Source organism: Ambystoma mexicanum, chromosome 4q (assembly GCF_040938575.1).
Source record: "Ambystoma mexicanum isolate Mex_15411 chromosome 4q, UKY_AmexF1_1, whole genome shotgun sequence".
Taxonomy (NCBI): Eukaryota; Metazoa; Chordata; class Amphibia; order Caudata; family Ambystomatidae; genus Ambystoma; species Ambystoma mexicanum.
This window is the reverse complement of record NC_090928.1, coordinates 78,827,641-78,850,435: the sequence shown is the minus strand read 5'-3', so window position 1 is coordinate 78,850,435 and position 22,795 is coordinate 78,827,641. Positions and strand designations below refer to the sequence as shown.

The 22,795-nt window shown below is 47.0% G+C and overlaps 1 protein-coding gene across 2 annotated transcripts in view; it reads left to right on the top strand.

Moving 5' to 3' along the window:
* Positions 1 to 22,795, top strand: part of TRMT11 (tRNA methyltransferase 11 homolog) — a 907,372-nt gene that overhangs the window by 840,323 nt on the left and 44,254 nt on the right. For both annotated transcript variants that reach the window (XM_069607505.1, XM_069607506.1), the window contains one exon: positions 13,051 to 13,171. In XM_069607505.1, coding sequence (XP_069463606.1) covers positions 13,051 to 13,171 — 121 coding nt within the window. The remainder of the gene's footprint in view (positions 1 to 13,050; positions 13,172 to 22,795) is intronic.

Sequence of the window (22,795 nt, the reverse complement as noted above, 5' to 3'; positions counted from 1 at the left end):
GTCCCTTCTCACGCAACCCCAGCATTTCCAACTTCACCCAGGCTTGGGAAGGGATCACATCAGACAGGTGGGTGCTGTCAACAGTATCCACAGGATATTGTATAGAGCTACTGCAGCGTCCCCGGAACCATCCTCCACGACAAAGAGTACACTCCTTAGAACATCAGAAGATTCTCCTCGAGGAGATCGCCATTCTGCTATAAAAGGACGCGATAGAACTCGTCCCGGGACACCAGGTAAACAAGGGTATTTATTCAACTTACTTCCTTGTGCCAAAGAAAGACTTGACAATGCACCCAGTATTGGACTTACGGCCTGCCAACAAGTATGTCAAGCCCCAAAAATTTCGTATGACCACGCTACAAGAGGTAATCCCCCTCCTAAAAAAGGGGGATTACATGGCAACCTTGGATATGAAAGATGCTTATTTTCATATTTCCATGTTCCCAGCGCACAGAAAGTACTTGCGCTTCAAGGTGGACAGTCGACACTACCAATTCAAGGTACTGCCCTTCGGGATAGCTTCAGCTCCAAGGGTATTCACCAAGGTACTGGCGGTGGCGGCTGCACACCTACGCAGGGAGGCAATCCCGGTGTACCCTTATCTGGACGACTGGCTCATAACGGGGGAAACCCCAGGAATTTGCAGGACAAACATTCAAAGGACTATCAACCTCCTCCACGAGTTAGGCTTCTCAATCAACGAGAAGAAGTCAAGCCTGGTGCCAAGCACCTCAAAACAATTCCTAGGAGCAATCCTGGATACCCAAGAGGGGTTGACCTTTCCTTCAGAACAAAGAATTCGGAATATACTACTGCAAATTCCTCATTATCAGTCCGGTCAACAAATAACGGTACGCAAAGCAATGCGTTTACTGGGCATGATGGCGTCATGTATTTACCTGGACCCCACGCGCGCCTGCGCATGCGTCCCATGCAGGAATGGTTGGCGAAACAGTGGTCTCAGGCAAGTGGTCAGTGGGACGATCTAGTGGTCGTTTCGCCAACACTCGTACAGAGCTTACACTGGTGGACAAGAGAGAATCTCGCACAGGGGAAACCCTTTTACGGTCCCGAAGTACAGGCAGTAGTCACTACAGATGCATGTCTGACGGGGTGGGGAGCTCACCATCTCCACCACACAGCTCAGGGTCTCTGGTCTCACTCAGTGGCCAAGAACTACATCAACCTGCTAGAGCTTCTGGCAGTATTCAGAGCGCTTCAGGCGTTCGAGCCCCACCTACTAAACCTGTCAGTGCAAATCCGGACGGACAGCACAACAGCCATGTTCTACCTGAACAAGCAAGGAGGGACTCGCTCGCCAAATCTGTCCAAGCTGGCCCAGAAAATCTGGATATGGGCACTCAGACGGAACATCTTCCTGTCATCACAACATGTTCCAGGGGAGCTCAATTACCTAGCGGATGCTCTGAGCAGAGACTCCCTCCCAGAGGAACACAAATGGGTTCTACACAGAGAGGTCGTAGAAGATATCTTCTCTCAGTGGGGTTTCCCCACTATAGACTTATTCACCACAAGCGAAAACAGACAATGCCCAGAATTTGCATCCAGGTTCCACCAACCAGACTCCCAGGGGAACGCCCTGTGGATGAACTGGTCAGGGATGTTTGCGTACGCTTTTCCACCAACTCCTCTCATCAGGAAAGTGGTGAACAAGATGAACAGGGAATCGATGACACTCGTCCTAGTTGCTCCCATGTGGGCAAGACAACCGTGGTTCCCACATCTACGCAGGATGGCGGTGTGCAAGCCCATCAAACTTCCAGCCTGGTACAACCTACTGTCCCAGCACCAAGGTCAAACAGTGCACGAGCAACCCAACTCAATGAACCTGGCAGCATGGCTCCTGAGGTCATAGAGTTTGGACATCTCAATTTGCCACAGAGGTGTATGGACATCCTAAAAGAATCTAGGAAACCAAACACAAGGCACTGTTACTTTGACAAGTGGAAGAGGTTTGTTATCTGGTGCCAGAGTAGACAAATCAACCCGGTTGATTGCACTCCTTCCACTATTGTTACATACATGCTCCACCTGCTAGATGTAGGATTGTTTCTTAACTCACTGAAAGTACACCTGGCAGCCCTGTCAGCTAACACCACTTCCCATAGCAAGGTTTTGTGGTGGAAAGTACCAGTAGTTAAAGCCTTCATGGAAGGAGTAAAGAGACTTCACCCTCCTATTTCAAACCCACCACCAGGGTGGGACCTTAATGTGGTGCTAGCCAAGCTCATGGGCCCCCCTTTCGAACCCATGCATAAAAGCAGTCTCAAACACCTGACTTATAAAACGGCCTTCTTAGTAGCTATTACTTCTATAAGAAGGGTCAGTGAAATTCAGACTCTGTCAGTGCAGGATCCCTTCTTTACTGTCCATAAAGACAAACTGGTTTTACGCACACACCCTAGGTTCTCACCTAAATTTATATCAAAATTCCATGTAAACCAGTCCATCGAGCTTCCGGCTTTCTTCCAGGACCCACAAAGCTCGGCTGAGGTGAAACTACATACCCTAGATGTGCGTAGAGCGGTCCTCTACTATGTAAATAAAACCAGACCGCTAAGAAAAACAGATCAACTGTTTGTCTCCGTAGCTACAGGCAGAGAGGGGGATCGCGTCTCTAAAGGTGCCATCTCGAAGTGGATTATTAACTGTATCCAGCTGTGTTACTCACTCTCTGAAAGAACTCTGCCTTTCACGCCAAGAGCCCACTCTACTAGAGGCATTGGGGCCACTCTGGCTTTCATTGCAAATGTACCCCTTGACACCATTTGCAAAGCAGCTACTTGGAGCTCTATTCACACTTTTACTCAGCATTACTGCATTGACACCCATTCCAAGGCAGATACACAAGTGGGACAAGCGGTTCTAAGACACTTATTTGCTCATGACCCTTCTCACATCCCACCTCCTTCTTCAGGTACTGCTCGCTAATCTATGCACAGCATGTGATCTAAACAGATTCCACAAGCCTCAGAAGGGATACATTACTCACTGTAATCGTATTTCTGATGCTTGTATCTGCTTAGATTCACATGCGACCCACCCTTCCTCCCCTCTGAGAGAAGGCGCATGATTGCTTATAGTCTTACCTTTCTGTCTATCTGCTTGGATTATCTGTACTCACGCTACTCCTCATGCTACCTCATGTCAGAAAAAATACAATCTGAGGATCCTAGACGCGTGGGGGATCTTGGGTACAGTGGACGTCACACTAGGGATAGTATTACTGGCACGCCCTATGTCGACGCCCATTTTCGAGTTTTGAAAAACAAACTGTAATACTCCGCAGCTTCCACTAGATGTCGGCCTATGCACAGAATGTGAATCTAAGCAGATACAAGCATCAGAAATACGATTACGGTGAGTAATTTATCATATACATAATCTGAGGCTTGTGGCTCTACTTAATTGCATGGTTTGTATAGGCTGACATCTAGTGGTTGGTGCAGAGTATTACATTTTCTTTTTGAAGTTTTTAGACAGTTAAGATGATCCGATTTTTCACAACAAAAACCCTGGACATGTTGGAGGGTGTCGGAAGTGATGATGGTAGTCTCTTCCCACATTCCCCAAATGTTCTCGGTTTTGTTGCCATGAATCATATTTTTTGTTTTTTTTGTTTATAGTTGCATAGTTATATTTCCCAAGTTAATATACAGACACATGAGTTCACATTTACCACATGCCATTTCAATTCATTTTTTGCTAAATAACAAAACATCAGTATATAATTTAAAAGAAATTCATTTAAAAGAATTCATATACCTAAAAAACTAACTCATCCTCGACCAAAAACAAAAATTACTCTCTATATTCATAAAGGCACTTGATACTCACTCATCATCTACTTCTTTCGCATAAGTTAAAGACAACAATACTGCCTCAAAAACCTGACAACAGCGATCTGAAGCTTAACACGATTACCATGCAACATGTCTAACCATAGCAAATCCAGATCCACGCACTCGGTGTTTGGCACATATTTACTGAAGTGACTGATGCGTTCACTCCTCAAACCTTCACACTCAGTCAGTAAGTGCTGCAAAGTCTCTAGATTCTCCCCCTGTTTACAGTGTTTACAGATGGAGGATCCGACACTCTGTCTACTTCTAATATCAGCAATTTGTCCCGTACTCAAGACATTAAATCGGAATCGCATATATTTCTGCCTCCACTTTTTATCAGGAGATTTAGATAGATATGGTTCCAATTCCCCCAACTTTTTACTATCAGAAGCAATGTGATTATATAATTTAGACGTTTTGACTTCCTGAACAGTTAAGTTCCAGTCAGCATGAAGGAGTAATGTTTTTACTTTCATGGGGTTTGCGATAAGCATATCTCTAGGGACCCCCAGATTGTCCAGAACCTCATTTGCCTCTTCCAACATGTCCTTGAGGTATTTAGAAGTAGGAGCACCGCCCCTGAAACCCCTACCCATGATGTCATAAAGGGTGGTGTCTTTGCAGGTTAACAGTTTCCTGACTAGTGCCATTCGACGCCATTCAATGGTACTTCTAATTGAATGTAAACCAAACTCATATCTTATTACCGCCAATGGTACACACTTCGGCAAACACTTAACCATGGATTTGAGGATTTTGGATTCGTACATCGACACTTCCTTTATGCACCATCGAGGTGCGAGTTCCAGGCCATAGCAGAATTGAGGCACTAGTCTATTTTTGTACAAACAAACACATGGCAATAGAGAGAATTTTCCATACTTTGAGTCGATTTTACATAATTGTGCTTTCATAGGGGCAATTTTTGCTTCCAGTATAGCCCGGAAGTTGACCTTGTTCTTGTTTCCGAACACTGGATAGCCCAAATATCTAATTGCTGACTTTGTTGGTAATTTCACATGATTAAGAAACAATGCAGTTATTTTTTGATTTTTCTTGTGCGTCAAACATAATATCACTGTTTTAGAGTAGTTAATTTTAAGGGCGTTTATAAGGATGTATTCTTTAAAAGCAGTTCGCAAACGTTGCAGACCAATGGGTGTATGATCATACAGAGTTACATCGTCAGCATAAGCGGTCCACTTTACCTTGATGCCCTCCACTTTAGGTGAGTTTGTAACCAGTTTACTGAAGCACGCTCCTAAATCAAAAAAATATAGATTGAATAATGTCGGGGCGTATATGCATCATTGTCGCAGACCATTAGTTACTTTGATTTCCTGAGACAGATTTCCCTCCATGCTCATTCGAACCTTTACTTTGGTGCATGAAATATACAATTGAAAGAAGCGGGGCAGACATCCCCAGATTAGCTAGTTTGCTCCACAAAATTGTTCTGTCCACTAGATCAAAGGCGGATGTAAGATCAATTGATGCTAAATATATGGGGAGATTTCCAGGGGTCCAGGCTGCCTTTTGCATAACATTGATTAACAGGCCACCCGCATCGGTACCCACATTTTTTCTAAAACCAAACTGCATGGACGATAAAATTTTATGTTGGTCCATCCAGCACCGAATATGCTCTAAAACGAGGCTGGCAAAGATTTTAGAGTCCACACCCAACAGGGCAATAGGTCTATAGCTAGTGGGTAGGGCCCTGTCCCCTTTCTTATAAATCGGTATAATATAGGACATTCTCCAGCTGTTTGAAAGAAGGTGGATCTTAACAATGTCTTTGTATAAAAGAAATAGTATTTTGGCCCATAAATTTGGTTTCTCCTTCAGGACCCGGTTGCAGAGCAAATTCGGTCCAGATGCCCTAGAGGGTGAACTCTTTACAATGATATCTTCAATATTTTTAACACTAAACGAAATATTCCATGAGGCATTTTCGATCTCTGACGGAACAACCCATGCCACACTGGGGGGGGCAATAAATACTCGAAAAATGCCCTTCCCATATATTTGAATTTATACAAGAGGTTTGGGACTTTATTTGTTCTTGCTCATCATTTTTGATCAAGGACCAAAATCTGTGTGTATTTACATTGCACACCGCACTCAACATAGATTCCGTGTCTCCCTGATAGAGCTTTGCCCGCAAAAATCTTAACTTATTTTTCCATTTATTTTTTATTGCGTGGAAATCACGTGCTTCCGCAACTGTATAGGGTAATGGATGGCATCTGCAGAACACTCAAATGTCGCTATTTCTACTCTGTTTGAGTGATTTCACTTCACAGAGTAGATATGTCTGTGTCTTTTGTCACCTTTGGCCTTTTCCTTTATTCCGGCCTTTCCTCGGATTACCAATTCAACATAATCCTCAAAGGAAACCTGACAGTACATCTTTTTTTTCTCGGCAAAAACATTATTATCAAAGTCAGCCTGGAAAAGTATGTTAACCTTCTCAATGTTATTAATATGCCAAGCAATTCTGTTAGATTGGACATTCACTGTGACCTGAGTTTCCCATTTTTCTACCTCTCTCCTGTCCATATCTACCACAAGAGACATTTTAAGCAATCTGTGATTGCTTTCCTTCGTATCTAACAGGCCGAAATCGTGAACAAGGTCAAATGTATGCGTGCAGACAAAAATATAATCTATAGTAGATGACCATCTTCCATTAGACCATGTAAAATTGTCCGCGGAGTCATCCAGCAGTTCATTCACCCCCTGCAAACCCCAACCACCCAGGAAGAGGGCCCATATGTCCCCCTGGTGACATTTCCGTTGGTCGATTCTTTCTCCAATCAGTCGACCAAACCTGCAATCATTTATTCCTTCATCTAGGTATATTTCAGCATTGAAATCCCCGGCCACGATCATATGTAGATCCCTGTTCATAGCCTGGCACTCATGTATTACAGAATCAATTGCATCTATGTTTGCCTTTAAGTCACATTCTGGTTGCCAGTAAATGTTTATAATTAATAGGATCGTGGGGGATCTCCTACAATCTATTTTCACTAGTACTGCTAAACACCCTTTATTTATATGGAACTCCTTTTGGGTTGTAAAGGCTATATTATTCTTAATCGCGATTAATAGCCCATCCGATGGTCTCCCCATTGATTTCTTAGTTGCAGGTTCCTGAAAGATGGTAAAACCATCCAAAACAATTGCGTCTTCTGCCCAGGTTTCTTGAATACATAGGAACGAATAAGACAAGAGTTCCGTACATATATTAGAAGAATGCAATGGAGCACGTGATCCCCTCGAATTCCACGATGCAAGAGTAATTATCACCCTACTCTAGGTTGAGCCTTTCAAATCTTGGATATGGATTCCCTCAAGGTTGATGCCAACCATCTCAGCTCCGCCACCTCATCTGGGTGAATCGCAGCGTTCTTGGCTCTTGCTCCTTCTCTGTCATTTCTCATCTGCATCTCTCTGGGGAGCTCTCCCCTCTCACCCCTCAGTTGTTTCTGTGCACCTAGGCTAAAGTTCACGATATCGTACCCAAAACGTTGCAAAGCCACTCCTTCCGTCAGGGCAAGATCATATGTATCCCTGGAGTAGAATACAATCCTGACAGTCAAATCTTGTTGGGTGAATATAATCAATAAGCTTAATGTCGTTAGAAGTGATTAAAGAGAGCCGGGGATCTCATTAAACAGTGAAAGAATCCGTCCTCTATTCAAGCAAGGAGGCCCCCCTATTGTGAGCATAAAGTTTAGTATGACACTGGGGTCATCAGCAAATTTCGGCTCCCTCCAATCACTTTGATCATCTGGCCAGGCGCTAGATAGCATTGGATCATGTCCCTCGGCCCTCTGATGTCTTCCTGTCTCCCACTTCCTATTTTCTCCTCTCTCATTATCCCTCATCCATTCCCTATTTCGGTTGTGTTCTCCATTTTGTTCTAGATTCTGCTTTATATTCCACATTTCGGCTATCTCCCGTATCCTCTCTTCAAAGCTCATACCCTCGATTCGGGGGTTTATTTATTAGTATCCCCCCATCCTTACATTCCTCTCTCAAATCCCTCCCACTTTCCTATGTGGTAGGAGGGACGGGCCCTTGGTTATGTACACTCTGCCTCATATCATGGTCATTATTGGTAGTATGAGTATTAGAACTCTGATCAATCTGTTTTTTTTCTATTTCATTCCCATCTACTTTCTCAATCATTATTAACCTATGCTGTTCTCCCTCGATCCCTTTTTCGTCAGATAACATTGCTCTAGGGAGAGGAGGGTGTCCGTGCTTAGAGGGGAAGTCAAGTAATTTGATTAGTGCCTCTTGAACCAATATTTTGATATCTTCACTAGGTGTCATAAATGGCACACTACTGTTACTCACCTCAATCAGAGTCCCTCCCTCAGATTCTACTTCCTCACACGGCCTTAGATTGCTGCATTCAAAGAGGCTTTCATCAACCTGGGGCACAGTTATATCCTCTTGTACCTTCTCTGCAATTTCCTGCATCTTATCAGTAGTTGGCTTTGGTTTGTTTTTTATACCAAAAAATTGCTGGATACCCCTTTCCTCTTTCTCTCCCTCTGATTTACTTCCAATCATCTTCTTCGGGTTCTTTTTCTTATTTGTTTCTGTTGATCTACATTTAAGATTGCCATTCCCCCTTTTACCCTTGTGGTTCATAGCTTCTCAAAGAGTATTCTTGGCTTCACCATATTCCTTACCACTTGTCTCCAGTGAGGTACCTTCTATAGTTTCTGAAACGTCCTTCTTAGTTGATCCCTGTCTATCTACCATTTCCTTCACTTTCAGAGCTATTTTGCTTTCTTCGTTTAACTGTGTGAAGTCTAAGTGACCTCCCTCTCCTGATAGACTACATATGTCTTTAAAATTTATATTGTTGTTTTTTTGACTTTGGTGATGGTTGATTTTTCAGTTTTCTAGCTTCCGTTTTGTTCGCTCCCTTCTCACTCTTGGCTCTTCTTTTGAGAGCCCTAGCCCGCATTTTCTTTTCTCTTCGTGTGATAACATACACAAACAGAGTCACGTCATCCTGGGTTGAGTCTTCCCCAGCTATCTGCTCCTGATCCAGCATTTTAACTTCCTCATTTTCCATCACTTCCACAAGTACCGATGGACTATCCAGCTTGATCTCTACCAACTGCTCTGAGGTACTTAGAGTGGTATTTTCCAGTTTTCCACATTTATTTTCATTTTGATTTTCCATTTTTTTAATTTTTTTCCTGATTAATTAGTATCAGTCTTTTTAGTTCATTCCCATGTTTCAAGGTTACATCTCCTTCCTGGGTACATAGTTCGTTCCCTGTTTGGGAGCCTTGATTGAAAGTCCTTATATTTTCCGTAAGGTGAGATTGGGAAGTTTCTCTCATGCTCAAGGCATGTACGAAACCTTCCAATCTACTCAGTTTATCTATGCATTCAACCATCATACATCTTAATTCCTGAATTTCCCCATGAGTCCTTTCATGACCTTTGTCTAAAAGGTTCAAGATTCTGGTTAATACCGGGAATGACTCAGATTCTAGCATGTTATCCTCTACCACGGTTTCTTTACTATCCTGGATGTGCATCTTTTCCTCAAAATCTCCTCGCCCTGGCTGGACGGGGTTAGTCAGACTCGAGCATTTGTTTGCAGTTACCCTATGTGCTCCCGTTCCGCTATTCCCAAAAAGGTCCATCAAGGGACCCTTACTGTGTTCACCAAACTTCTCCCTACTTTCCAGAATGGATTTATGGAGATAAACATTATCCAGACCGCCACCCCTAGCCCTTGCTGGAGTTGAAGGGCCCATAGAGAGTCTCACCCTCCTATCCAGTTCGGCAGACACCACAGGTGCTAGAAGTGACGTATCCAACTGAGGTGTGTTGAGGATGGAGTCCTCCATATTTAAGACTGAGGGTTTAACAGGCAATTCGTGGACGCTTAGAAAGATTTTCTGCACAATCTCTTCAACAAGGTCCAACTTCTGAAAGGACTCCATTTGGGCCCTTATGCGATCACTTGTAACATTGGGCAAGGGAGGAAAATCAATTCCACTTAGTTCCCACTTTTCTGTCTCCCCCCCCCAATGTATCCCTAACGTCTCCCTCATTCATTTTAGTTGAACGGGGGTTAGTGTATTCGATCTTACTTGTTTGTGTGAACACAAAAGACCCACTTGCTATGATTGTATTCTGCCTTTCCGATTTAATACTTTTATTTGGCCGCTTAAGATGTTTGTGAGTCTCTCAGTGTTGGTATCGTACCACTCCTTAGGGTTCCCACCATGCTCCGAATACGGAGAATCCCTCACACTTAAAGCCCAATTGACAATTGCCTTTTTCCCTCCACCAATTACCAACACAATATTCTCTACACTCTCCTTATCAAGGTGGGTTGCAATACAAATTAGTGCAGGATTAAAGAGTCTAACTTGCAACCCCCAACCACACACACAAAATGCAAGCATAAGCGCTAATATTCCAAGTATCCGAGTCTGGCCTTTCTCGGTTGCAGACTATCCACCCCCTCCTAATCTATACCGAAAAGGAGTATCACTGTGTGAGGTCCTCAACACCCACCACCCCATCCACAGTGTGGTAATTTGTAATAAGCAGAATCCCGAATACAGATACTCAGAGAATCATCCTAATACTGATTACTGGAAGAAGCAACTCATTGGATGGTAGACAGCTTCAGTATAACACATAGGAAATATCGCCCCCTCAGTGGATCCTAATCGGTGTGACCCTCATAGAGGAGGAAGACCACTTACCACTATCCTCATATGTCGAGAGGAATTCCAGTAAAAGTTAAATTTAGGATTGCCCGCCCAGGCCTTCACCCCCAGGACTTAAATCTGAGAAAAAAAAAAAGATACACAAAGTGGCCCCACTGAGGGGTCGTGGACCGAGCCCAGCGCCCCCGCGCACCGTGAACAGTAAACAATACTTCGATGTACTTCACGGGTGCGCGCGCGGGTGCGCTGGGGCCCTGTGTCTTATGGGAATCAAGGAAGCGTCACCACGCCAGGGGGGCGGGGCCTCGTGCAAAGTGCACACCCTAAAAAAGAAAGAAAAGCAATTAGGAGCCGATTTGCTAATGAAATTCAAAACAGAGAGTCACTCAGAGGGGTGTGACAAAAGCAGCCACTAGGGCTCAACGTGTAGTTTTAACTAGCACAGAGTGCGGGTGTCACGTAGGATCACGGCGTTTTATGAAAGACACAGTCAATGGTTTAAACCAATCTGTGGCAGTGAATCCACTCGTGAAACTAAAACAGTCACCTTTTTTTTTCCTTTTTCCTCTATCCGCAAGTCAGGCAAAGTGTGTAACTGCCAAGGACGTCCTCCTGTCTTGTCCAAAGGCAGTGTTAGAGCACGGAGGCATGAAGGTCCAAAGACTGCAGCTGAAACAAACAGAACGAAGTCAGGACACGCCTCCAGCAGCACCCGCCCGCAGTAAACAGTACTTCGATGTACTTCACGGGTGCGCGCGAATCATATGATCTTAACTCTGTCTTAAATAAAGTTGTTTCACTGCCTTTCAAGCGTTTTTGTATACTATATCTTCTGCACGGCTCATGGGCCATGAGCTTTGGTGTTGGCCGCTGTCCATGTTGCACCAATTATTTAACAAGAACAAGGAAAATAGTCTAGGCCTATGGCCAGTGCTCCAGTCTGTCCATGGATCATATTCCCCAGCCATTAAACTAACCTGATCACACCGGCCATGGCTTTTGGCCGTGACCACTGTCCACATTTCAACAAGTGGACAAAAAGACCACTGGCTCAGGCCTTCGTCCTTGGTCCCTCCCCTGTTGTGCCAATTGGGTTGAAAGACCGTAGCTGTGGTGTCTGTAAAAGTTTGTGGGCCACTGACCATTGGTCCAGGACCCTTTTTCCGCACTTCACTGATGTTTGCAGTAGTTTCCCCTCAGAAATTCCTATGTTAACATTACACAGTCACCTCGATGAAGCTTGTGGTAATCATTCCTGCTGTAAAGTATTTTTTGCAGATTACTGCATTAACGGGAAATCAGTCAACAATGTTATTCTTTTTCCAATGACTACTGCCATTCTCCATGTGTACATTCTCTCCTTTCTACGCCGCCAGCCCTCTTCTGCCACACACTCTGTAAATTCATCCTGACGTTCTCCTATCTCCTTTATTCGCTGGTTCCTTTGACACATTTCTTTTCCAATCACATCTTGTGACGTTTCTGTGGGATTCTAGAGCGTTCTGCCATGAAACTGGCTCTTACACGGCAACTTCCTGCCTTTTATTTTTGTATTTATTGCATATTTATAAGGCGCCTATACACAGAGTTTCCAGGCCCCACAAGTCAAAAAACTGTGCAGGGGGCAGGACAAGGGGATTAAAACCAATAACGGTCCTACTAGCCCTTGTGACATTCGGATCGTGCAAGAGCAGCAGCACAAAGGGCAAAGGTTGGAGGATTGGGGGGTGATGAGGGCCGTTGGTTAGGCAAGTGCTGTGGAGAGCACAGGAGGGCAAGTTGCTTTGATGTTTATTCCTCTCAATTCACGGAATGCCTGCATAGTTACTGATGTACAACTTTGCATTTCTTGAAAACCACCCAACTGAAAACAAAACGCATGCATTGTTGGTCCCGTCATTTCGCTTGTTCAGCGTTGTGTGCCACCATTGCCACAATGAAACGGCTACCTTTGCCCTAGTTGGTCAAATTGGAACATGAAGCCATTCTGTTAATTGGACATAATGCAATCTGACCTGCCACACGAACAGGCCATATCCAGGCAGAAAGGATTTTGTAAGGCAGACAGAGAGATGTTGTATCTTTTTGTGTGACTGTTCCATTTTGCGCATCCTTTCAGAAATCATTTAGAGAGTATTTTATATCGAGATTAAAAAATAATAAATCAACCTCATTAGTTTATTTTTCAAACCATTGTAAAACAGCTGCAGATTAGGATAATGTTTCTTCTGGAGAGGATTCCCATGGCTTTTCTTCTCGGTGGTTTGTATTATAACCACATGGAATTGCTCTGTAAATGTTCCAATCAATTAGCATGCAGCGATGCCATAATGCTTTGGAGGCGACTGTGCGAGCCAATTGTGTGCGCCGTTTTGTTATGTTTTCAGGTGTACATTTTGCAGACCTCGAAGTTTATATTCTTTACAGCTATCGCTCTGCTTTATTTCTTCCAGATACACAGAAGAGGTTATACCACGGCACCCTTGTCTGAAGCTTATCAGCAACTGTGAACAGATGCTTTCTAGTCACACATCCAGGCGCTTGATAGCAATGGAGAAAGTGAAGGAGTTTGAGGTGAGCATTCTTATGTGTCCTGCAAAAGATGCAAAGGGGAGTTTGGAAAGAGGTTGCGAGTACATGTCTCTTGAAAACCTCATTTAGAGCTTATTTATTTGTATACAGGAGGAACAATAACGCACAATAGATAAGAAATCGGATTTGACGGCAAGCAGTGAGCTGGGTTGAGTTTGAGGGATATTCTGACCAGGCCTGGAGGAGATTGAATGGAATGGTCACCGGGGACAATAAATAAGTAGACCTACATAGATTAAGCACAATGAACATTGGACATTTTTAAGTGCAGGTAGGCGGTACGGCCAGCTGTGCTCGGGATGTGACCCTGATGGGTGAAGTGCTAGCATGGAGGCAGAGGAAGTGAGAGACAGAGGCAGGTTAGAGGTGAAGGACAAATGTTAGCTAGTAGGCAGATGAGAGGTAGGTTACAAGGGTAACTTGGAGACAAAGAGGTAGGCATTTAGCTCTGCCAATGCTTCTACAATTCAGTCACAGAATTACTGCATTTCCCTTTAAATAATGATGGGTGAAATGCACTCAAATGTTTGTTACTTCTGTGTACTGGTGTTTACTGCATTGCTTAGACCTCAAAAAGTGGCCCTAAGAATGCATTTCTCTATCATTTGCCAACTGCCCTTTCTAAATATTCACTTAGCACACTGTGACTTGGTCTCCTGCCTAAGTCTGGGAACTGGCAGGAAGATGACTTTGGGCAGGTGCGACCCCGAGCTATTGGATGTTGGGCCTGGGAAGGTTAACTGAGCATTCTGTGTCCACCTCTCACTTGACCCAATACTTGGCAGAGGGCAGTCACCTTGCCTGAAGCCATGCACACCAGTCCCAACTCGCAACATCTAAGCAAGTGACTTTCCCTTTAAGGGGAATGATTTTCACAGGTTTAAGAAGTGTTTCAGGAACACTGCCACCATTGCCGACTGAGCTGGCATCTCAAGGTGACCATACTTCCACTGCAGAATCTGCAATGTCTGTCATGGAAACAGTAATTTCAGTTTTTGCCATTCCGAACATGAAGGAGTGGGCACAAATGACGTTCTAACCCTTGGGTGCTGAGCAACATAGACATTGCAGAACCAGACTACTCTGCTCCCTACTCGCTCACTGGTAAACCTTAATCTCGCCAAAAAAAAGCATACCCATCATTTGTTCACAATATAACTCGCACATGGGGAAAGTACAGCAGCCTAGTACTGGAAAACTCTGGCAGACTTAGCGGGACACAACTAAAATCCAGGGTGGTTGTTCCATCAGATATATTCTTAGTCCATTTAGACCCACATCAACCTCTGGGGCTTCCGCAGAAGCTAGCTATTTCCAGCCTTTACCCAGTTAAGACCCACAAATGCAGACTGTCAATGAAAGATTCACCCAGAGGGAGGAAAGAAAAAAAAAACAGACCAGCCGGTCTGAAAGTGTGGGCTGTTGGAGCATGAGTGTGTTTGGAAGTATTCTGAGTGTTTTTCAAATGCTTTGGCGGTGTGGAGGTAGTTGGAGATGAGTGGGGGGGATTTAGGAGGGATTTGCAAGGTACTGGATGTGGTGCTTAGATAATAATTGGGCTAAACATGGGAAGTCTGAGAAGAGGTAACATTCGGAGGAAGTGTTGTTAAGCTGAAGGAAGTGGGTGTCCTAGTGGATGGAGTGAGAGTCAAGAAGTCGTAGTAACACCAGGACGGGGGCTCACTCTTACATCAGCCTGAGGACATAATGTGGAAGCCAGCAGGAGAGGAAAATTCTGATGGGCTAGGTCATCCCCAGATGGTGATGATGGAATGTGACTGGGTACTATCCGCTCAGCGACTGAAGAGTAAAGGACGTCTGGGGTCTACAGAAGTGCTAGGACTTCTGCCTCGAACTTAAGATACAGCTACCTCTGCTCAAAGGAACACAGCAATAAATCCAGGGGGAGTAAAAGAAAGCCCTCGGACCGGGAACACTGGAGAAACTGGTGGGCCAAAGTTGTACACGAAGCCAGCTTATAGTAGCTCTCCTATCCATCTGTCAATATATTTTCACGTTTTAGTGTGATCAAGTGCCTGGTAGGGCACGAAACGCATTTCTGGCTGCCCCCAAGCCTTAATACCATTTTGAAATTGAAATAAAGAGGACTACATGACACTTCTGCTGTATTTCGTCTGTACAATGCGGTCTATCCTGTGTGACCTTGATGCCGTTCTCCTCTTTTTTACATATATTTTATATATATAATATTACAGGGCGTGCTGTAACGGCCCTGTAGTTATGGTTAAATTGCCCAACTCATAGGAAGAGCACTTTTTGGGCGTCTTATAACGTTGATCCCCCTGGACGAATCCTTGCCAAACTTTGCAAAAAAAAAGTATATGGCCCACTCTTAATTGTTTCATTAAGGGGGGGCAAAGTTGTAGTGGGGTCCCAACATTTTATTTTTTCCGTAGACGCAATGGAAATGTTGGTCCCATCTACAGCCAAAACCGCTATATGGATTTTCACCAAATTTTCAGCAGAAGCACCGGCTTGGTCCCGAAAGCGTTTGTAAAACAGCCCAAAAATAGGTTAAAAAAAATGGGCGATATCTGGGTCTGGTGCACTGACTCATTTCCCTGTTCGCTCCGCGGACAGAACTCTGATTGGTCTGGAGTGCGGCGTGATGTCTGCGAACACACAACTCGCCCGCTGATTGGATGGTGAAAAGCATGAAGTGGGTCAGATTTTTGGAAACGCCTGCGTTGTTGGATTCGCGGTCAGTGGCCGGTGTCCGCAGATATTGCGGTAAAAACATATTAAAAAACACAACATGATGAGGCCACCAGGGGGCGCAGGCAAGATGGCTGCCTGAACCGTGAGCTCCGTACCCAGCCCCGGGGAACCAACGGAGACGAGACGGAGTAAGGGTCCCATCCTACACATGACCCCCAGATAAAGCAGGGTCCAATTTAGGAGTTTCACCTACACTGCTGTGCTGAGATTGCCCGCCTGAAACGTCCCGCGGCCCCTCCCCCACAGCCTCGAGTTACACACCTGAGGAGTTCTGCAGAGGCAGTGATCTGCGCGGGCGCCAGGAAGCACATCGGCGTCCCGAGGTGTACGTCCGCCCCGAGGGAGGAGGGGGCCGCAGCCTGGAAGTGTTGAGGGACGGCCGATGGCAGCGGGGACACCGTGGCCCAGTGATGCAAACTCCTGGGTGTGCCCATTGGGAGGACGGGAGCCCAGCGCATCCACCGAACTTGCGGACCAGTAAGCCACACACACGGGGGCGGCCACCATCGGGAGCCTGCCTGGCCTTCACTGCCGGGCAGAAGGGAGCATCACAGGGCCGACGCGGGAGCGCGCCCCCCCCCAGCTGCTGTGTGCACTGCAGGGGGGGGCACCTGGAGCGCCAGGCGTGGACCCCCCACCACCTCGGGAAGTCCTGAGGGACCTCGCTTCACCACTCATCTGCAGGTGGGGCCAAGCCGAGCTCCGAAAGCTGCGGTAGCACTGCAGCACAGGATTCCACAGAGGCCTCACCCCATCGGTGTCCCCCCGCCCCCCAGTCCGGGCCGTCGTGGGAGCGCGCCCTCAATCCTACAGACTGGGGGACACAGGAGCCTCCACACTACCCAGGGCGAGGCCCGCCCACGAGGAGGACCACAAAAGTCACCTTTGATGCTTGCCCTACGGGCAGACAGTGCTCCCCCCACTTCCAGGGGGGAAAAGCCACACCACCACTGCCACGTCAAACCCAGCGCGGCTTCGCTGAAGCACCCAGAGACTACCACCACAGGGGTACCTGCCCACCCCAAGCAGATCTGGCTCACCCTTAGAGCCAACATCTACGGACAGCACATCCACCCCCCCCCCCCGCCCGTAGGAGCTCCAACACGACTGCATGCTAAACAGTGACCATTAATAACAGCCATCCTGAAGGGGCTCCCTATGAGCTGGAAAGAGGCCCTCTCTTAATATCAATTTGTGGCCAATGAGAACAACATGGCGGCGGGGGGCCCTTCCACTCCACCTCCTGCCCTGGGCGCAATCCAGAACAATATTCAGATGATCCTGGAAGAGATCCGTGGCATAAGGACCGACATGGCTGCCAAACTGGCGGACCTCACAACTAAAGTCACCACCCTAGAGGACCGTATGGAGGGAGTCGAAAACAACCAGCTTTCCACGGCGCTCCTGGAGACTCAAATGGAAGCTAGATTCCAAGAGATGCAACGCCACAAAGAGGAACTTCGGCTTAAGGTGGATGACATGGAAAACGGGGAGAGGAGAAATAACTTGCACATTTTTGGCCTAGTAGAATCCGAGGGTGAAAGCCCAAAGGCCTAGAGGGCAAGGTACACAACATCATAAGGATTGTCATTGGGGCCGATGGCGAGATCAAATTCGACAGGGTGCATCACGCTGGTGGGGGGGGGGCAGGGGCCCACGCTCGGTGCTGGCCCGCCTACACTACTACAAGGACAAAGCCAAGATCCTGGATAAAGCGAGGAACCTCGGTAATATACAATATGGAGACTCCAAGATGGCTATTTTCCAGGACCTCTCAGCCCTCACCCTGTTAATGAGGAAGAAGTGTGGTAACCTTACCCGATGGCTTCAGGGAAAGGGGGTCAGATATCGCTGGGGCAACCCCTTCTACCTGGCATTCGAATGGTTGGGGGAGAGACACCACCTGGTGTCGGAAGAGGACATCCAACGGGTCATGGATGACCTAGTGGGCGACCGGGCCGGCTACTCCGGCGGCCGCGAAAAAGCAGCCCGGGACCCCCTGCGGGGCCCTGACAGACTGGAAAAGCTCAGTGGCAAAGCTAAGGTAAAGGGAGCCCGCAAGTTCCAAAAAGCCAGGCACCCATCATCGACCTCTGAGGGCCACCTAAAGTGACAATAACGCCACCTCTTCGAAAGTGGATGAGATTCTTTGGTGATCAACAACACTAGGTGGGGACACCTGTGTAGCAGAGGGCCCGAGCCCGGAGGTATTATGGCCGCTTTATGAACGTTGGCGACACGTTCGGCTCGCAGGGTTACAGGGCCGGTTGATGTTTTCTAAAATGTTAGCTATATTGTTAAGTGGATCCGCACATGGGATCAGAGTTTGAGGGCACAGGTAGAGGTGGGGGGGTCACAGTTGCAAGATCCCACCTCGGGGGATTTGCACTGAGGCTAATATGGGATCACTCCACACAGAAAGAAGGAAACAGGAATCTCGAACACTTGAACTTCCTGAGGCTGGGGTAGAGTCCTTGGTGGTTCGTTGACCAACCCCGACGCGCGTTGGGGGACGTAGACGAATGCCTTAAAATGAAGGGGAAGGGGAAGGGGAGGGGGAGGCAATCGGGGAGGAGAAGGGATCGGGACATGGGGGGGGGAGGGCGGGGAATGACCAACGAAAAGGATAGGATGGAGACACCATGAGGGGTCAAAGTGGGGGGGGAAATCAGCCTGATTGAACCGGAGCTCCATACTTTCCAGCAGGCCTCACATCAGAACTATACCAAGGAGCAGAAGGAAAAAGACTCCAAAGACAATGGCTGAAGGTAGGATAGGCACACTAAATGTCAAGGGCCTAAACTCCCAAAACAAAAGATCACTGAATAGCAAGATGTTCTGCAAACAGCTAATGGTGCTCTTCCTACAGGAAACCCATTATAAACAGGGGAAAGAATCACCCATTGGAGGAAAAGAAATCGGGTCCAACTTCTGGGCCTCCCATAGAAGCTTGAAGAAGGAAGGGGTAGGTATCCTCCTGAATAAGACATTCCATCTCTCCAACATAGAAATCAGGAGAGGCTTTGGGGGGAGTTTCCTGGGGATAAAGGGCACCTGGGAAGGTGAACGTGTCACTCTGGCCACCCTATACGCACCCAACTCAGGCCAGATACGGTTTCTGACCCAAATCTTGGGGGTAATGGATGAATGGGCAGAGGGAGCCATGATACTGGGGGGTGACTTTAATCTCATTATGGATCCCAAATTAGACTGGTGGACGGCGAGAGGGGTGGAGCCAGAGGGGATCACCAAGGACAACTTAGCACTGCAGACCCTCCTAAAAGAACACTACTGGGTAGACGTCTGGCGTGCGGCGTATCCGGGCCCGGGGGGATACACATTCTTCTCTCCCCCGCACTGCACCTACACAAGAATTTACCTGCTATTGACCTCAGAGGAGGGGGGCGGGGTGGCTACAATCCCAAAGGTTGAAGCAATAACATGGTCCAACCACGAGTTGCTCCCCCTGTCCCCCAGATCGTCACGTTGGAGTTGCAATGACACACTCTTGAGGGACCCAGCGTTCAAGGACTTCTTAAGAAATTAAATGGTGGCATACTTCAAAACAAACGACAACAGAGAAACAGATATGGTGACAGTGTGGGAGGCAGCAAAGGCCACCTTCCGTGGTCTCCTCATAGCTGAGGGCGCCAGGCGTAAACGGTAAAGAGGGCTCATTGAAAACAAGATATGAGCAGAGGTGAAGGCTCAACGGGCTAGGCTCAGCTAGGATGGGGAAGACAAGGGAGTCCCTTCTGGCGGAAATGTGAGAGAAGCGACAAGCATTGCACACAATCCTCATAGTGGAGGTGGTTAAGAAATTGAGATACACGCGGCTGAGGTATTATGAAAGGGGAGACAGGGTGGGGACGTTACTGGCGCGTAGAGCCAGGGCATGCAGACTGGAGAGGAGAGTCAGGCCCATCAGGGATAGGGGGGGGCAATGTGCGCAATAAAAAGGAAGAGATAGTAGACTCCTTCGCAGTCTTCTATAGCGAACTCTACACAAAGCAGGGGCGGGGAATCGGCGGCGGAGATCCGGGCATACTTGGGGGAACACTCACTACCCCAGTTGACTGATGCGGGACTGCAGGAACTGGAGGGGGATATAGCAGTGGAGGAGGTCGAGGCAGCCATCAAGAGACTAAAAGTGGGAAAGGCCCCGGGGGCTGATGGGTATACGGCTGACTTTTACAAACATTTCTAGCCCACACTAATGAAGCCACTAGCCAAACTTTAACCAAATCAGAAGCCAAGACATGATCCCGCCCATTTTCCTGCAGGCCCTCATCACGGTAATCCCTAAGCCGGGTAGAGATCTAGCAGAGTGCGGCTCATATAGACCCATTTCACTCCTGAACCTTTATGCCAAGATTTTTACCAGAATTCTGGCAACCCGCCTAGAGAAATGCCTATCCCGTCTGGTCCATCCGGATCAGGCGGGCTTCATACTTAACAGGCAAGCCTCCGACAGCATGCGTAAAACCCTCCACATCTTAAACTCAAGGGTGACCCGAGACGAGGGGGCTCTACTGCTGGCCTTAGACTCAGAGAAGGCTTTCGATAGGGTTAGCTGGGCATTCCTGGGGGAGGTCCTCTCGGCGGTAGGGATGGGCCAGAGATGGTTGCGATGGATGTCGGCATTATACTCAGCCCCCATAGCCAGGGTAGTTGCCAACGGGATGGAATCGGAGGCCTTTCCACTAGGGAGAGGAACAACTCGGGGCTGCTCGCTACCCCCCCTGATAACCTTGTTAAACTCAATAAAGCGCACCCTGCTCAGATTTCTCTGGGCGGGCAAGAAACATAGGATCTCATATGATGTATTAACGAGATCCAAGGAAGACGGTGGGGTGGGGTTCCCAGATCTTGACACATACTAGAGGGCAGCCTAGTTGAGGATCCTTGTAGACCACTTTAACCCTTGCACAGAAAAGCAGTAGGTGGCCCTGGACAATAGGTTACTCGCCCCAGTTATGCTTGATGAGTGGTTATGGGTCCCAAGAGCACGGGTCCCCAGATGGGTTCTGGATCACCCGGTACTCAGAGTTCTGTGGTCTATCTGGAAGGAAGGAGGTTACTACAGATGGCTCACAACCTGGCCTTCCCCGTTGAGCTGCATTTGGGCCCCGCCGTTCATAGACAAAATGGCTGAACCAGCCGCCTACCAGCAGTGGTATGAGGCAGGCCTCACCAGGGTGGGCCACCTGTGGGTGGAGGGGGTCCTTCATGCCCCTCCTAGACCTTGAGGAGGCCTTGGGGTTGGGAAAACTATCACCGTTCCGTTACCTCCAACTTAAGGGAGTTCTCACTGAGCCCTCATGCGGTGACACCCTCAGGAGGGACCTAACAGACTTTGAGAAAATGATCATCTCCACCCGGGGCTCTAAGGGGGTCAAATCCCGCCTATACAAACTCCTCCTGTTCTCGGTCCCAAGGAATCCCCCACCAGCACGGACACAATGGGAAAAAGATCTGGGAGAGGTGATAGATGATAAAAGGTGGACAAAGATGTGCATCCGAGCCCACAGCTCAACGACCTCTCCTCAGTATCGACACCAAGCTTTAAAAGTTCTACACAGGTGATACTACCCTCCACAGAGGATCTCCAGAATGTGCCCGGGCTACGGCCCATACTGCTGGAGATGCCGCAAAACGAAAGGCAACTATATACATATGTGGTGGACATGTCCTAGGGTGCAGTCATATTGGGGAGAGGTCCTGTCTTGGATCAAGGGGGTTGACGGCGTTAGCAGACCCCTGTGCCCCTGGTTGCTCCTCTTTGGGATTGTGGTAGGGGATGACCACGAGGACACCCACGGCCACATGTTACAGGTCATGTTGGTGGCCGCCAGGTGTTGCTTGGCCCAAAGATGGAAGAACCCACACATGCCTGAGGAGAAGGAATGGGTCACTAAGGTTCGGGCTATATATGACATGGAGTTTCTAACGCATGTTCTCAACAAAACTAGATCCAATATTGAAGAACTCTGGCTCCCCTTTTTTGAAAAGTATGAACGCCCGACTTGAAGGGAGAAACCCAAACCTGCGGACCTGCTCAGTCATCAGGGAACAACGAGAATGACGCCTCAAAGACATGAATCAAGGAACATATGATATTTTCAATGGGGCACCAATAAGCCGAGCCCAAGACAAGTGTGCACAAGACCATTTGACAGTCTGAGTCTGAGAACGATCTTGGTGGGCCTGTAGGACAAATCAGAAATCAACGTTCGATCATTGGCTATGGGGGTGTGGGGGGAAGGGAGGAAAGGGTTATTGTTAGTGTTTTTCTTGGAATTGCACATGGTTGAAATGGCATGTTTGGTGTAATAACCTAAAAATGTCAATAAAACTTTATTTAAAAAAACATTGCACTTATCAAACAATCTCTGGGGACGTGAGGGGTGATGGGGATGGGATATGACCATAATTACCCAAAAAACTGCCGTTTTTCATACCCAAAGTCCGCAAACAGTGCAGATTTTCGGGGACACTTCACATTTTCAGGGACATCTATGCCTATTTCTGCATTACAGGGTTGGTGAAAAACAGTTTTTGGATGGCTTATAACTTTGACGCCACTCAATGAAACAGCATGATATTGTAAAGGCTTATACATGTGATGCCATTTGACGATTCTACACAAGTTTGCAAAAACATTTTAGATCTAGATATAAATGTTTTTGTAAAGTTTGGTGGGATTTTGTCAAGAGGGGGCTAAATTAGAGGGGGGGTCTTAACATTTTTAAATGGTTTATTACTTTGTTGCCATTTGACGAAAGTGGACACAAGTTTTCAGAAAGATTATAGACCCAACCTTGAATGTTTATGTAAAGTCTGAATGAATTTGGTCAAGTGGGGGCT